Consider the following 15,278-nt stretch of genomic DNA (forward strand, 5'->3'; position numbering starts at 1 on the left):
ATGACTCCTAGTACCAGGATTATAGATGTAGACCAGCACTATCTGTATTTGTTTCTGCATTGATCTTGTGTAGCCCAGGGTGGCCTTGAACTCACAGAGAGCCCATTGCCTCTGTCTTCCAAATTCTGGGATTAAAGGTATATGTCACTATTCACCATTACCTGACCTCTTGTAACTTTATCAAAATACAAATAATATGCAACTATAACCATCCGCAACATCTACAACAGCAGTACCCCACCATCTACAGCATCCTACCCATGAGCACCACTGCCTCTATCAGCATCACCTTCAGCATCCCTGCACTCAGCAGCAAACCTACCATTAGCAGCAGCATTGCTATTGCCACTACGTGTTGAACTTCTAATGACATTCTAGTGGAAAGAGTCGTTCCAACATGGTCCTGTACTCAAACAGCTTGCAGATTAACAAAGAATCAAAAAGGGTCACAGAAATCAATCACTAATTAGAATTACACTATAGAGAGGTTCAGAAAAACAATACTTTTTGATGAAGTGATTGCATTCCATGGGTCAAGTCAGAACAACTTCATGGAGCTGAGGCCTGCCTCATTTGCTCATCTGCCCAGGTGATCAAGAGAGCAGCTCCCTTGCTATTAGATTTGCAGGCTGCAGTGCCAGGGGAAAAATCTGGCCTCCTTCTTAGAGCAGAGTACCTCTCTTGTTTCCCCACCCTGTGTCTGTCTGCACAGCTACTGTTCAGACTGACAGGAAGGTCTGGAGGTCCTAGAACCCCCACAGGACACTCTACGTAGACAAGACTCATCTACAAACTGACCACCCAGCTCATCAGATATTCTCTTATGTCAAGGATCCAAATCAAAGCAGTCAATTCAAACCAGGACATCATTGAAAACACTGCACACGTCTTCTCCAGTGTGCCCAAAGGCAGAGTTGACAGTCATGTTGATCAAGATGTTGCCACAGGCCTAACAAAACAGTGCAGGTGAGGGTGGACTAGAAGGCTTCTTAATGAGATGGCCTCATAGCATGACACACTGGGGAGGCAGGGAGGTACCAGCTAGCCAGATACTGATGTAAGGCTTTAGTCATGGGAATGGTAGGGGAAGGTGTTTTTGTTCTCCCTGTCAGTTTGTTATAGATGTTTGTGTCTCTCTTTTTCTTTCCATCTCTCCGCTCTGTCTCTGTGTTTCTCTCTCTACCTCTCTGTGTCTCAGTATCTGTGTGTCTTTATGTATGTATCTCTCTCTATCTCTTTCTTTGCCTTGCTCTGCATGTTTGTTTTTCTGTGTCTTTATATTTTTATGTCTATCTCTCTCCTATGCCTCTGTCTCTCTGTATCTGTCTTTCTAGGTCTCTTTATCTATATCTCAACATCTAGTGATGTCAGATCCCAAGAGGGCTCAGGCTTTGTGTGACCTACTGTGTGCACTGCTTCCTAGCTGCATGAAGTAACCAGGATGTGTTAGGCCTGTGTTGTGTGAACCACCAGTGAGACCACCAAGGAGCTTGTTTCTGATGCAAACACACAAGCTTGAGCTTGGTCCACAACCCAACACTCCAACACAGTGGATGGAAGTGATTCGAACAGCTCCGAACTCAGGGTAGAGTGAGTTTTTAATGGAAAAAACACAAGCAGGGAGTTCCATGTCTTGGTGTTCCGGGATTGGGTCAGCAGATGGGGCAAGGTGATTGGTCAGGCCGTTGGTGCAGAAACACAAGCTGCTGACAGAATGTCCACAGGAACATCTGGACCCTGTGGAGTCACTGACCTGTCTTCTAATTGGCTGTGTCTCTGGAACTGAATTCAACCCCTGGTTACCAGATGTCTTAAGATGGAGGCCCTTTTACAAAATGGAGTCTATGAGGCTAAGTAGGTTTTCCTAGGTCCTCACAGCTGCTTCATTGCTGCCCTCATGGAAGGGAAGAAGTATCCTTTGTATTTGTACTTGTTGTGGAGATGACAAGCTCCATAGTTCACAAAATCATGAAGATGCAGAGCCATTAACTGGTAAACTGAGAGTCGCATAATCTGATAAAGTCAGTGGTCCAACGCAGGTGCTGCTGGGGGCCTGTGCAGATGACTCCCCATCAGCGAGCTTAGGAGCCTTCTGAAAGAAAACAGTGAATGGCAAAGATGTGGTCACTCTTGATGTCCTACTCTCTGCCATCCATGTCTAACTCACACCACATCTTCTCCGCCTGCCGCACCTCTAGCCTTCTACCAGGCTAAGGACAGGGAAGCCTGGATTGGGGCAGAGTTCCCACACGACTCACTTCACAGTCAGAGACAGTGAGAGAAGAAGAAGCACACAGTGCCTGACTTTGCTATACAACTGCCTGGCTTCCTGGGCTTCATGCTTTCGCTCTTCCTAATCCGCTTCTGTCTTCAAATGAGAAGCAATTACCTCACCTCAAAGATAAGTAGACGAGACATTTTAGTGCAAGTTGGCAGAGCTGGGGCTAGCAGGGTCTTGCTGCATACAGACAAAGCACTCCTCTGCTAGCCTGGCATGACGTGTGGGATCTGGTGAACTAGAAAGTGGAGTTTGGTGACTTCAGTTGAGGAATAAACATGCATCAAAGTCAGGCCTGACAGCAGCTCCAGGACTCTGAATCCAGCTCTATTCGTAAGTAACTGTTTGAAAGTGGCTCTCTTAGTCTGTGGCCAGTCCACTCTGAAAGCCCCTGCCCACTCTCATTTAAAGGTAGACATTTCGGTGGTTTTTACAGCTGGCCTCCTCTTCCAGCAGGTCAGCCATCCTTGCCGTCAGTGGGGTAATTCAGCTGCCCACCCAGAGGTGAAAGCAGGGAGGTAAAGGCCTGGAAGTAATCCTGGGAAGAAAAGTATCACAAAGGTCTCCATAGGTCCTCAGAAACACCCGACGGCTGTCACAGCACACCTCTGGCCCTCCTCGCTACACCATGGGAGGCATGTGAGCAGGTTATTGGCCCCTGAGCCGGTTATTGGTGATGTAGGAGAGTTTTATGTATTTTTGTTGTTTTTATTGGCTAATTAATAAAGAAACTGTTTGGCCTAATAGGTCAAAACATAGGTGGGTGGAGTAAACAAAACAAAATACTAAAAAGAAGGAAAGTGAGACAGTTGCCATGGACTCTCCGCTCCGAGACGGATGCCGATTAAAATCCTCCCGATAAGCCACCACCTCGTGGTGCTACACAAATCATTAAAAATGAGTTAAATCAATATATGAGTTAGCCAATAAGAGGCTACAGATAATGGGCCAAACAATGTTTAAATAAATACAATTTCCATATAATTATTTCAAATAAAGCTAGCCGAGAGCCAGGTGGCGGGACACAGCCCGCCACTCCTTTCACATATTGGCCCCTGAGCAGGTTATTGACCCGTGAGCACTTCCAGTTTCCTGTACGTTGGGATGCTTGTGCAGAGAGCTGGCTGTCTCTCTGGTGTTGGTGGAAGTTAGGCAATTGGTAGCCAGCAGGAAGTCAGGGACTTGGAAACTGTTGGATCTGAACTCCTGACTGCGTTAGGCACCGCAGTGTGAACTGAAGACAGTACCCAGCCCCATAACAGCTCCCGCGAGTTATAGGCAGCCCCTTGGTCTGCAGACAGACCAAGTGTGAGGATAGCAACCAGACTGGAGACAGCTCCCCCAGCGTGCGAGGACATCAGCTAGCCTGGGAACAGCGTCCACAGAGCCTGGCTTCCTCTCAGTCAGGGAATGAGAGCAGGAGCGGTTTTTAAAATAAAAATCAAATGAACAATGCAAACTGCCCTCCATCCTCAGCTCTAGGCTGACAAAAAAGACAGAGGCTCTGCACCCACACACTTCTTCCCAGGAGGCGCCTCTTCACACATGGCTGGCTGCAAAACAGGCCTGTCGTAGACGGTCGGTCATGTTATCTCTAGCTAGGTAACATTCTGTAAAAGTTGAGTGGGGCACGTCTTTGTTCACACACACACACACACATACACACACACGCACACACACACAGAGAGAGAGGGGGGGGGGAGGGAGACAGATAAGGTCTTGATCCTTCTGATTCTGCTGTCTCCAGTTCCCAAGTGCTGAAATCACAGGCACATGCCACTATGCTCAGCTTAGAATATGAGTCTTGGCTTTGTGTACAACAGAGCAGAAATCCTTTCCAGAAGAAACCACCGCTGTAACAGTTGTTACTCTCAAGAGTATGAAATTGTCTCTTATTCCACATCCTTGCTAGAGCTGACTTCACAATTTTTATATTTTACAGCTATCCTTTAAATATTTTATATATCTATACAACACATTATTATTATATCCATCCATCATTATCGCCCCATAAATGCCCATAGTGCGTCCACCTTGTCTCCCTCCTAGCCAGGCCAGTGGACAGGAAGTGGAAGCTCTTGAACACCTTAATGATTGACACTGAACAGTTTTTAAAAGATTTCTTGTATTGACATGTATGCGTGAGTGTCTGCCTACACGTGTGTGCACCACACACATTCCTGCTGCCTGTGGAGGTCAAAAGAGAGTATCGGATCCCTTGGGACTGAATTGATGAATAGTTGTGAGTTACCATGTGTGTACTGGGAGCTGAACCTGGGGTCCTCTGCAAGAGCAACCAGGGCTCTTAACCATGGATCCATCTCTCCTGCTCCAATACAGAATACCTTTGAAGCCTGTATTGGCCCTTTGTATATTTTTTCCTAATAAAGTACTTGTTCAAAATTTTTACACATTTTGCATTGGGTTACTTTTCCTTTCATATTTCCCAATGGACAGCTGTCACAAGGGGCTCTCTGCCCATACAGAAGTGCCCTCCCTTACCACTGCACAGCCCCAGGCAGCCATGATCTGCTCCTGTTGCCCACTGCTTTGTCTCTTCATCCACGCGGCACGCTGTTGCCTCCATGTGTGATTCATTGGCAAGGGCCTGTTCCACACTCACCTGCTCACTTACTGACACCTTAGTTAGCTAGACTTCTGCTTCCTGCTACTGAGTTTACCACAGAAATTCCTGTGCAAATTTTGAATGGACATTTACTTTCATTTAGCATGGGAGGAGATGGAGAGACTAGGACCCAGGGAAATAGATGTCCAACTTTGTAAGATATTTTGTAGTTCCAGGTCTTCCATACCACCAACACATGGGGTCAGACTTCTAAATATTAGCTAGTCTTCACAGATGTGGGAGCTCCGTCAGCCTCACATTGCCAGTTTGTGTAGTACAGCCTGCCTGCCTTCCCGTCCACCCTGCTCTTTCTTTCTGATCTCTCCAAGCTGCCCTGGTCTGAATGTCTGCGTTGCACTCACAGACTGTGGAGTCCTGGTAGGATTTCTCTGGTCCTCTATATGAGGGTCCTGCTCTTCCTCATCTGGTATACAGCTAGCTCCTGACCAATCTCTACATGTAACAGTTGCTCCTGAGAGCCCCCTAAGAAGCTCCCTTCTCTATTCAGGAGCTTTTACTGTTGCTCCAATTTGTAATTTGTGGGTTGTTGGAAATGGTAGAGAGGCAGCTCATCTAATAACCCACGCTATGGGTGGCAGTGGAGGTTCCTAGACCATAGACAGGCTCACAGATGACCTCCAGCTATTTTTCTGATCACCATAGCTTAGGATACCCAAGTCCACCTTCCCATCACATCTCCTGTCCTTCACATGGAGCATTGATTCAACCATCATACTTCTCTGTTTCAACTACAGTTTCGTTTGCTTGTTTCTTTTATCAAATGACTGAAAATTCTAAAGGGTGAGATCAGTCTTTTATCTTTATAGCTCAGAGCCCATCATAGTTCCTTTATATTAGATATATTTTCAAAATGTTTCTAAAATAGATTAGTTAATGGTATCAGCAAGCAATGAGTCTCAGTTTGACCCTCTTTGGTGACAAGCAATGTAGGACGTCATGGTGCTCTCTGGGTAAAATAGGAGTATGATAGCATTCTGCCTTGCCCCTGAAAGGACTCTGGGTAGATGCTACTCTGATCAATAAAGCAAGAAGGTAGGCACCCCACCAACAATGCAGGAACAGTGATCGCATGGATTTAGTTATCAGTATGGGCTCAGCACGTGTCAGAGTGGCTCCTGGCCATGGTGGTTTGGAGAAGCAGGGAAATTCTATACCCTATGGCTTCTGTTATGAGGTAATCAGTTCTACAAACTCAAAGAGAATAAATTCAGAATTCTGTCTATGCTGGAGTCATATTTTCCAGGATAGATATAGAGGGAAAAAAAACACAATTTGTGGACAATTCATTGGAATTTGGTTGCATGCTGAAACACCACCAGTGGCTACAGCTTAAATTGCTACTGGGATAGCCTGTCACCCAGGTGGGAGGGGTGGGAGAAGCCCCAAGTTCCTGGCTGACTGTGGCGCCCCACGGCAGACTGGATAGCTGCCACACTTCTGTGCTTTGTGCAGACGCCGCTCACTAGAGAGATGACTCAGCTTTCTCCTCGTTCAAACACTGAACAGAAATAATGAGTTCTGGGCTTTCACACTTTTCTAATATGAAGAAACATCTATCTGAACACAGGGGGACATGTGTAAGCCAGAAGTGCCCCCCAGTGCTCAGCTTCTGAATGACTTGCGGTCATCACTCTGCAGTGGCCTCCCTGTCATATGATTACAATGGTCATTCACACTGGGTTGTTTTTTGAATGAAAATAACAACTGTGGATAAAAAGACTGGGTTATGGGCATCAGCTGGCACTGCTGTGGCTACCTGTGGGGTGAGGTCATCTTGCTGGGTGGTGTTAGTAGGGATCCCAGCACCCAGCAGAATGTGAGGTGGGGCTGCTATCGTGGAACCCTGGCCACACCGAATGCCAGCTCCCCTTGCCGACCACTGGTTCTCGGCTGGGGGTGGCGTGGACAGTTGCAACTGCTTCTCCTCTGTATAAGTCCAGAGCCCACAGAAACATCTGACAGCTTGTAGACACCTACACAGAGCAAATGACGCTGACATCCTACATGGAGGAGACTGAGAACCTTCAAGGAGTCAGCCCCGTGTGCTGGGCTCACAATACACCTATTGGGAATGAGGAAAGCCTAGTGCAGTTTATAGGAAACTTCCAGGTGTCCCTTGGTATTTAGCAACACACGGCAGTCTTAGAAAGAAAACACAATCCAGATGAGGTAACATGATGAATGTTCCTTAGGAAGAAGCATTGATCCTTAGCTGAAGGCCCAATACACCAAGGAGCCCAACCTGTACACCACGCCCAAGCTCATCCTGAGATATGAGCTAGTCCCCAGGCTCCAAACCGCCTTCTCCTGCTACTCAGAGCTCGTTAATTTTTTTTAAAAGGAAATTCAAAGTCTGACAAAGTCTCTTTGAAAGCTGCCCTGGAAACATCTTGGTCACAATACTTCCACACCTCAAAAGCCCAGTGAAGTTCTAACTCCTCCTTTACACTATACTTCCTCTCCAAGCCAGCTCTGGCACACTGACTCAACGAGATTTTACCCCAGACCTTGTGACAAATCTGGCCCTCAAAAGCATGTCAATTGCCCTGTGCGCAAGACTGCCATAGACAGAGGGGCAATTGCTCAGTGCCCACACCATCCTATCTTGAAACTCTACCCTAGCACCCACAAACAGGCAGCCCTTCGGTTGTCCTGGGATAGCCACGTTGGTGAAATTACCAGAAATGGGACGTCTCCAGGGATGTAGTAACTGCTAAGCTAAACCCAGGCCAGTGGGCACCAGACTGATTCCAGCTGTGTGCAGATGCTGCTGTCTTCTCGCCATCCGGGCTATGCACCCACTCCGCTCCTGGCCTCCTTCCTACAGGCTGGCATCAGGGCTCTGCTCTGACTTCTAAACACTAGGTTTTCTGCAGCAGTGCTTGTAGCTAGCACAGCCCCAGGGTCCAGAACCTTCCTACACACAACCTCGCCCTTCTCATAGTATCCAGAGTCTGTCATCAAAAGGACAGCTGCTGGGAGCCTGAGAACTGTGACTGCTCACTCGGCTAAAGTGTTTGTATCTCATAGACAAACATACAGGCAGGTAAAGACAACCTGGTCACAGGAATACGCTGAAGTATCACCTTGGCTGGGCGTGTCTCATGTTCTGTCCGGGGGTGTGCATTCGCGGTTGGGGCCTGGGACAGAAGCCCCAAGTAGGGCAGATAGCGCCGGAGGGTCTTGGCCAGGGCCGCTTGGCTCTCCAGGCTGAGCCACTTGTCCTTATCAGCATTCTTCTGTAAGGTCCTGAAAAGCAAAAGCAATGATGACTCAGTTCATGCTTGTTCCGTGCTGAGCTGTGAGACAGGGTCAGTTGGGAACACGGTCTGTGCACACTCTCAGCAGCCTGCATGGGTGCAGCTATACAGTGAGCCCATGGTCAAGGCCGCCTACTCGCCATGGTCTAGTTCTTAAGGGAACCGGGCCTCACTGTTCCCACGTTGGGTGGAATTCAACAGAGTCTTTGGGAAGGATCAAGGGTGGCCCAATGGGGCTCGTGTATGACATTAACCATGGTGTCCTTTGGCGCTGCTAAGATGAGACAAACTGAAATGGAGAAGAAAAAAGCACCTGCTACTTGCTGTGTCTGTAACAAGGCCTCTGCAGCTGAGTCTGGAGGCTCAGATTCATAACACTCAAGAAGCTGAGGCCCAGGGAGGGAAGGGGGCCAACTCAAACAACTTAGTGAGGTCCTGTCCAATGCTTAAAAGAAGTTATTGAGAATCCCATGCATGCATATGTACTTTTATCAAAGCCACACCCAGTTGTGTCCTGTATATCCCTCACCACTTTTCTCTCCCATCTTCATTTGTTTCTCTTTAAAAGTCACGGCACTGGTTGATTTTATGTTAACTTGGCACAGACTAGAGTCATCTGAGAGGAGGGAACTCCACTTGACAAAAAGCCCTCATGAGATCAAGCCGAAAGGGCATACTCTTGATTAGTGATTGGTGTGGGAGGGCACAGCCCATTGTGTGGGTGTCCCACCCCTGGCTGGTAGCTCTGGGTTTTATATGAAACCACAGATTGAGCAAGTCATAAGGAGTAAGCCAATAAGCAGCATTCTTCCATGGCCTCTGCATCAACTCCTTGGTGAGTTCCTGCCCTCACCGCTTTCAATGATGAACCATTACATGGAGGAGGGAAATAAACCTTTCCTCCCAGCTGCTTTTGATTGTGTTGTTACATCACAGTGAAAGTTACTCTGACTAAGACGTTCACTAAGTCCACTCTGTGCTGCCTGTGTGTGCACGAGGGCAGGTACTACTGTGATACCGTGTTCCTGCTGTAGCCGCTCAGGGGCCACATCCCTGAGAAAGCCGACCCTCCATCCCCCAGCAGCCACTGACTGCAGCTCTCCTTAAATGAAACCCTTAAGGGATAGAGGTGTAGCTCGGTGACTGTCCGGTGCCTAGCGTCAAGATCCGGGTCCAATCTCCAGAACTGCACATGCACAGAAAGCTTTCACAGCACTGAGAGAGTCAGCCAGAGGCAGAGCACAGACATGGGGGCACGGCAGGAGGGGTCTGCGGAAAAGACCGAGGGTTTGAGCATGCATTGCTATAGTCTCTGAACAAAAGAGAAGCATGTGGCCTTGGTAGTGTGGAACTGTCAGGCATAATTCCCCTAGCAGGGTCCAGCCGCACCCCATCATTGTTTTAGCATGGGGGCCATGTCTGATTCTGACCTATGGGGTGACTGGTTTGTGTCATTCAACGCTAGCATCGTGAGTTGGGGTGACAGTGCCCAGGCTCTCCGCCGTCAGATGATAACCGTTACCATCTGTGTCGGAGACCTGCATGGATAAAAGGCTGCGGCTATAAGCACCTTGGGTGTGGGGCTCACCCTGTAGATAGACTGGGTGTAGGGGTAGCAAGGACATAGAAGTCCAGGCTTGGGTGACATAGGAGCACTATAGCTGCGGAAAAGAGAGGGAACCAGGGGATACTTTGCAGGAGCAGTTGGATGGGACTGCAAAGTCAGCAAGAGCCATGGCAGCCATAGGGGGTTGTCAGAGGAGCAGTCAGGAGCCATGGCAACCACAAGGGGGTTGTCAGAGGAGCAGTCAGGAGCCATGGCAACCATTAGGGAGTAGTCAGAAGAGTGGTCAGGAGCCCTGGTCAGCCATAAGGGGATGTCAGAAGAGTGGTCAAGAGTCACAGATTCTGCACAGGACCTGGGAAAGCCAGGGCAATGGAACACAGATTCCAGGAAAGCAGACAGACTCATCTAGGAGCCAGGATTGAGCCATACACATAAGCCACTCTGCTAATGAGAGTCAAAGACTTCTCCACCAGACTGAGTCTAATGGTTGGGAATGCTGACCAAAGACTTTGAGTTCTGATTACTTTCAGGCTTTTCAATTCATTAAGCCCCTTGTTTATGTCTACAAAGGAGATGGGGAATTAGTCAATTAGGTCAGATCCTCTGTGGGGCCTGACTGCCCCATCATCTACTGACTTCAGAAACCTCTGATCCACATGTCACCACCATCAGAAGACTTTCCCTCAGACCCTGTAATCCCACATCCATACCTCTTAGCCCCACAGGCTCTGCCTCCCCATCAGAGCAGGGCTGGGATCTTCTCTTCTCCCTCTGTCCTGGGTAAGACTGTTCCCTGATGGAGGCTTCATCTTGCCTGAATCAGAAGCACAAGCTAACCCCACTCTCTACAAGCCTGGCCCCTCCTGGCTCACTCAGCTCTATCGATCCCAGTTGGGCAAGGAGGTGTCATTGAAGCAGGTAACTTCAAATGTTCAGAGCTGTAAGTCTCCACAGCTGCTCTCCCTGAATTCATCACTAGTCTTCACTAAATAGTTCTATAATTATATGTTTTTGTTTCTTTTGTTGGTTCATTAGCCACAGTTTTAAGTGGTTGCTCTAAAGTGTACAGGATTTGCCTGTGAGAGCACAGGTGCCTGTAAGTGGTGAAGCATGGGAAAGAGGAACAGCAGCCTGGGAGCTTTCCAGCTGTTGGCCTCTATGTGACAATCTACTTCACCACAAATTACATTTACAGCCACAGACAGGCCCTCCTGTTTAGTAACCCTTGATTAGATTCTACACACTAAATTTTTCCTCTTTGGATAATACATACTCTTGCATCTCCATAACCTTTTTCTTTTTATTGCTGCTTTTGTTGTTATTATTGTTAAGATAGAAACAGGCTCACTCTGCAGTTTAGGTTGGGGGCTTGAATTCACGAGCTTTCTTTCTTGGTCTCTCCAGTGCTGGCATTACCAAGCCAAGTTGACGTTAGTGTCATGCCCGTCTATCTGGCATCCCATCAAGTTCTGGGAACAGTTCTACCTGTAAGTCATACCTGTAAGATGAGCATGGTGGCAGCTATCTACAAGTTCTTCCTCTAGAAGCCTGAAATCTCTGCTGCTTGATCTCAAATGATGGTCCTTTCATGAGGCTAATACCGGGCACACTGTAGAAAGGTTGGTGTGTCTCATGATGAGATGTCCCTAACCCCACAAGACATGATGGGCCCTTTCAGAGCTCACAGTGAGTGCACACATCTTCAAGGTCTTCCCTAAACAGCTCTTGTTGTCTGGCCAACCTGTAATATTGGACATCTCACTTTCCTCACCTCTGGAAGGTCCCTGGATCCTACTGTGTTCACTCAATCTGCTCCCATGGATGAAGACCTAAGGACATCAGAGTTCTTATTTATTATCTGACTCACTGATATTGGGAGACTAAAGGGCCTGGCGCCCTTTGGTTTGTTTGACTCAGGTAGAATAAGAAGGTGTCCTTGTTGCTCTGTCTTGACAAGAAGGAGGAGCAAAGCTTAGTTCTTCACAGACTCCGACAGTGCCCATCACACAGGGCAAGTGAATGGAAAGGCCTCCACATGTGGAGACTATCCATGCTTTATGAAGAATAAATGTACCACCAGCACCAGACGCAGCCTAGCGAGGGCTAATGTCTTAGAATACCATCTCAGTGTTCATGAATATAGTAAACTCATCCATAAACAAACCCAGCACAGACAATGAAGAAGGGGCTGCAGGCACAGGGCATAAAAAGAATTTGGGTTATGGAAGCATTCTGTTTATTGATCTGTGTTCCTAGCACTCACATGATATCAATCAAAACTTGTCAGGTTACACATCTGAGAACTCCCACTAAACAGAATGTGAACTTTACCTGAATAAAATAACCCAAAGAGTGTTGTCATCCAGCTGTGTCTCTTACAAAGTGGCCACCTCAGCAAGTCACCACATCTTCTCTCCAGACTGCAAGTTAGATGCTGCTCCAGCTGTCGTGGGTCCGCCTGACTGCTCAATGTTTTGCTGGGCTTGTTATCAAGAGCCCTTCCTGGTTTGGGTGTCATTGATTGAGCATTCCAAGCACGACATCCTCTATCCCTGTATAATCTATGGGGCCCGAGACCCATCAGAATATCATTCAGTAATGTATGAACCAGGCCCTAGGAGATAGATCCTTGGATCTTAACGACCATCCACACCTACAATTTCTGGGGACTCAAGATGGTGAGCATCTTGAGGTCAGGGCCATGCAAGTTTTTTAGTCACTTTTGATTTGTATCTGCTGACACTGGGTTTCCTTAAAACTAGAGGAAATTTCTGGTCTTTTTCACCACAGGCTAGCCTGTACCACCTTCTATCTTAATAGCAAGAATTACGCTATCCAGAACAGAAAGCAACCCTCATGGTGACAAGTGATCCAGCTATAGGGTCATGCTGACCCTCCCACACTCCATGTGTGTGAGAGGAGCAAGCAGAAGGTGCAATAGACTGGTCCATGTGCAAGTGAGCCCCCAGAACATTTCCTGAGCAGCAGATCCTTGGCTTAATATCAGGTTTCCTTCAAGGTGCTTTCTTGACTGGTATTTCATATCAGACACACAAAGCATCTAACTAGGATGCACATCCCTGTCGTGAAATATTAGTTTAAGATGTGTTACATTTGTTTATGCTGTGGGATATTTGTTCAATTGTGCAAAGATGTGTTGCATTCTTCTATATTGCATTGTTTAACTCTGTAAAGTTATGTTACTTTGCCTGCCTAAAATATCTGATTGGTCTAATAAAGATCTGAATGGCCAATAACTAGGCAAGAGAGATAAATAGGCAGGGAGAATTTGTGGGGAGAGAATAAATAGGAGGAGAAATCTAGGGAAGGGATTGAGGAGAGAGAAAATGAGAAGAGGATGCCAGGGGTCAGCCACCCAGCCACCCAGCCAACCAAAGAGTAAGAAGGAAAGAAAGATATCCAAAATAAAGAAAGGTAAAAGGCCCAGAGGCAAAATGTAGTTAAAGAGAAATGGGATAATTTAAGTTAAAAAAGTTGGCTAGAAACACACCCAGCTAAGGCCAGGCATTCATAAATATAAGTCTCTGTGTATTTATTTGGGGTCTGGGTAGTGAGCCCCCAATGAATAACAAAGCCAAACTACACATTCCTTATCTGAAATACATTAAGGTTTGGAGACTTTTGGATATGGGTTATATTTGCATAGACAGAGTGAGATATTTGGGGATCTGGTACAAGTTTAAGCATGAAATCAGTTGAAGTTGACATAGATAGAGGCTAAGTTAACTTTATAGAGTATATTTGGTGAGCTCTGCCTCTTGCAGGTGGTGTTTTAATGACCCCCTTGTCTTGAACGGTCTGTTAAGGTCATTTAGTGACCCCTGTGCCAAGGAAGGGGTAGAATTTCATATTTTCAGGATGTCAGTGCTAAAAACAGTTTCAGGTAGGAGTAAGAGGGGTCAAGAATACCACAAGAAAACCCACAGAATCAATTAACCTGGGCTCATAGGGGCTCACACAGTCTGAACTGACAACTAGGGAGCCTGCATGGACTAACCTAGGTCCTCTGCATATATGTTACAGCTGTGTAGCATGGAATTCTTGTGGGACTCCTAACAATGGGAGCAGGAGCTAATTCTGACTCTTTTGTTGTCTTTTGGGATCCTATCCCTCATACTGGCTTGCCTCATCCAGTCTTAATAAAAGTGGAGGTGCTTAGTCATGTTCTGTTTGATATCCATAGGAGGCCTGCCCTATTCTGAATAGAAATGGAGGAGGAGTTGTTGTAGAATATTACTTTCATTATGTAAAGATGTATTATATTTGTTTATGTTGCAAAATATTGCTTTAGCTATGTAAACATTGTTACATTTGTTTATGCTGTATTTGTTTAACCAGGCAAAGATGTGTGACATTTGTTTCTGTGGCATTTGTTTATTTTGCCTGCCTAAGGTACCTTATTGGTCTAATAAAAAGCTGAATGACCAACAGTTACACAGTAGAGGAATAGGTCAGGCTGGCAGACAGAGAGAATAAATAAGAGGAAGAATCTAGGCTTGGGAGAGAATATGGGAGAAAATGAGGGAGATGCCTTGGGCCAAGCCTTCAGACAGATGGCTGCCAGCCATCCAGACACTGAGTAGGACACACAGAACTTTAAAAAGGTAAAAAGTCCTGGGCCAAAATGTAGATAAAGAGAAACAGGTTTAATTTAAGTTATAAGAGCTAGTGGGCCAAGCATAAGATAAGACAGAGCGTTCATAACAAATAGTAAGTGTCCGTGTCATGATCTGGGGCTGGTGGTTAAAGAGAGCCTGCAAAAGGAGTGGATTGGGGTGAGAGGTGAGGTGGGGAGAGACTGGGAGGAGATGAGGGAAGGGAAACTGCAGCCAGGACTATACATATGCATATACATATACACATATACATATACATGTGTATGTATAAGTATGTATGTATGTATATGTTAGATTTTGGATTTCTAGATTAAAAGTGTGCCGTGGTGTGCCTGTGTGTCTCTGTGGGGGGGGATCTCTGTGTTTGTGTGTCTGTGTATGTGTTCTTTCTTTCACAGAACTTCAACACTACATTGTGAACAAAATCAGAAGCAGAAAATCACTTTTACCACTGTCTAGAGAGGCATTGCTGAGATGGTGCCATAAGCCAGCGGAAGATACAGAACCAATTGAATATTGACAGTATCACATCTGCACTGGGCCAAGGAAGCTGTATTTCATCCCAACATGACCACTCCATTCCATGCTTGGATTTCTACTATGACCTAGACACACTTTCAGAAATGCACTGGGCTTTAAGTGGCTATAACACATAGATTCCTTACATAAAAGTTAACTGAGAATCAGATACCAGCTGGTATCTCCACGTCAGAAGACAGGTTTCCCAGGGATGTGCTAAGGAGGTGTCTAAAGGAGCAGGATTGCAGGTTCAAAGCCAGCCTAGACTACAAAGCAAGGGGAAATGAGGAAAAGGGAGGGAGAAGGAAGGGAGCTACTTCTGTTATGGGTGGGTGATACCTGCATATACTTAAAATTTCATCAAGAAAAT

The 15,278-nt window shown here is 46.6% G+C and overlaps 1 protein-coding gene across 2 annotated transcripts in view; it reads right to left on the reverse strand.

Annotated features, from left to right (window-relative positions):
* Ptprn2 (protein tyrosine phosphatase receptor type N2) overlaps positions 1-15,278 on the reverse strand; it is a 733,386-nt gene that overhangs the window by 438,068 nt on the left and 280,040 nt on the right. For both annotated transcript variants that reach the window (XM_085698049.2, XM_048437696.3), the window contains one exon: positions 8,012-8,174. In XM_085698049.2, the coding sequence (XP_085554175.2) occupies positions 8,012-8,174 (163 nt within the window). The remainder of the gene's footprint in view (positions 1-8,011; positions 8,175-15,278) is intronic.

This window comes from Myodes glareolus, chromosome 11, assembly GCF_982192425.1.
Source record: "Myodes glareolus chromosome 11, mMyoGla1.1, whole genome shotgun sequence".
Taxonomy (NCBI): Eukaryota; Metazoa; Chordata; class Mammalia; order Rodentia; family Cricetidae; genus Myodes; species Myodes glareolus.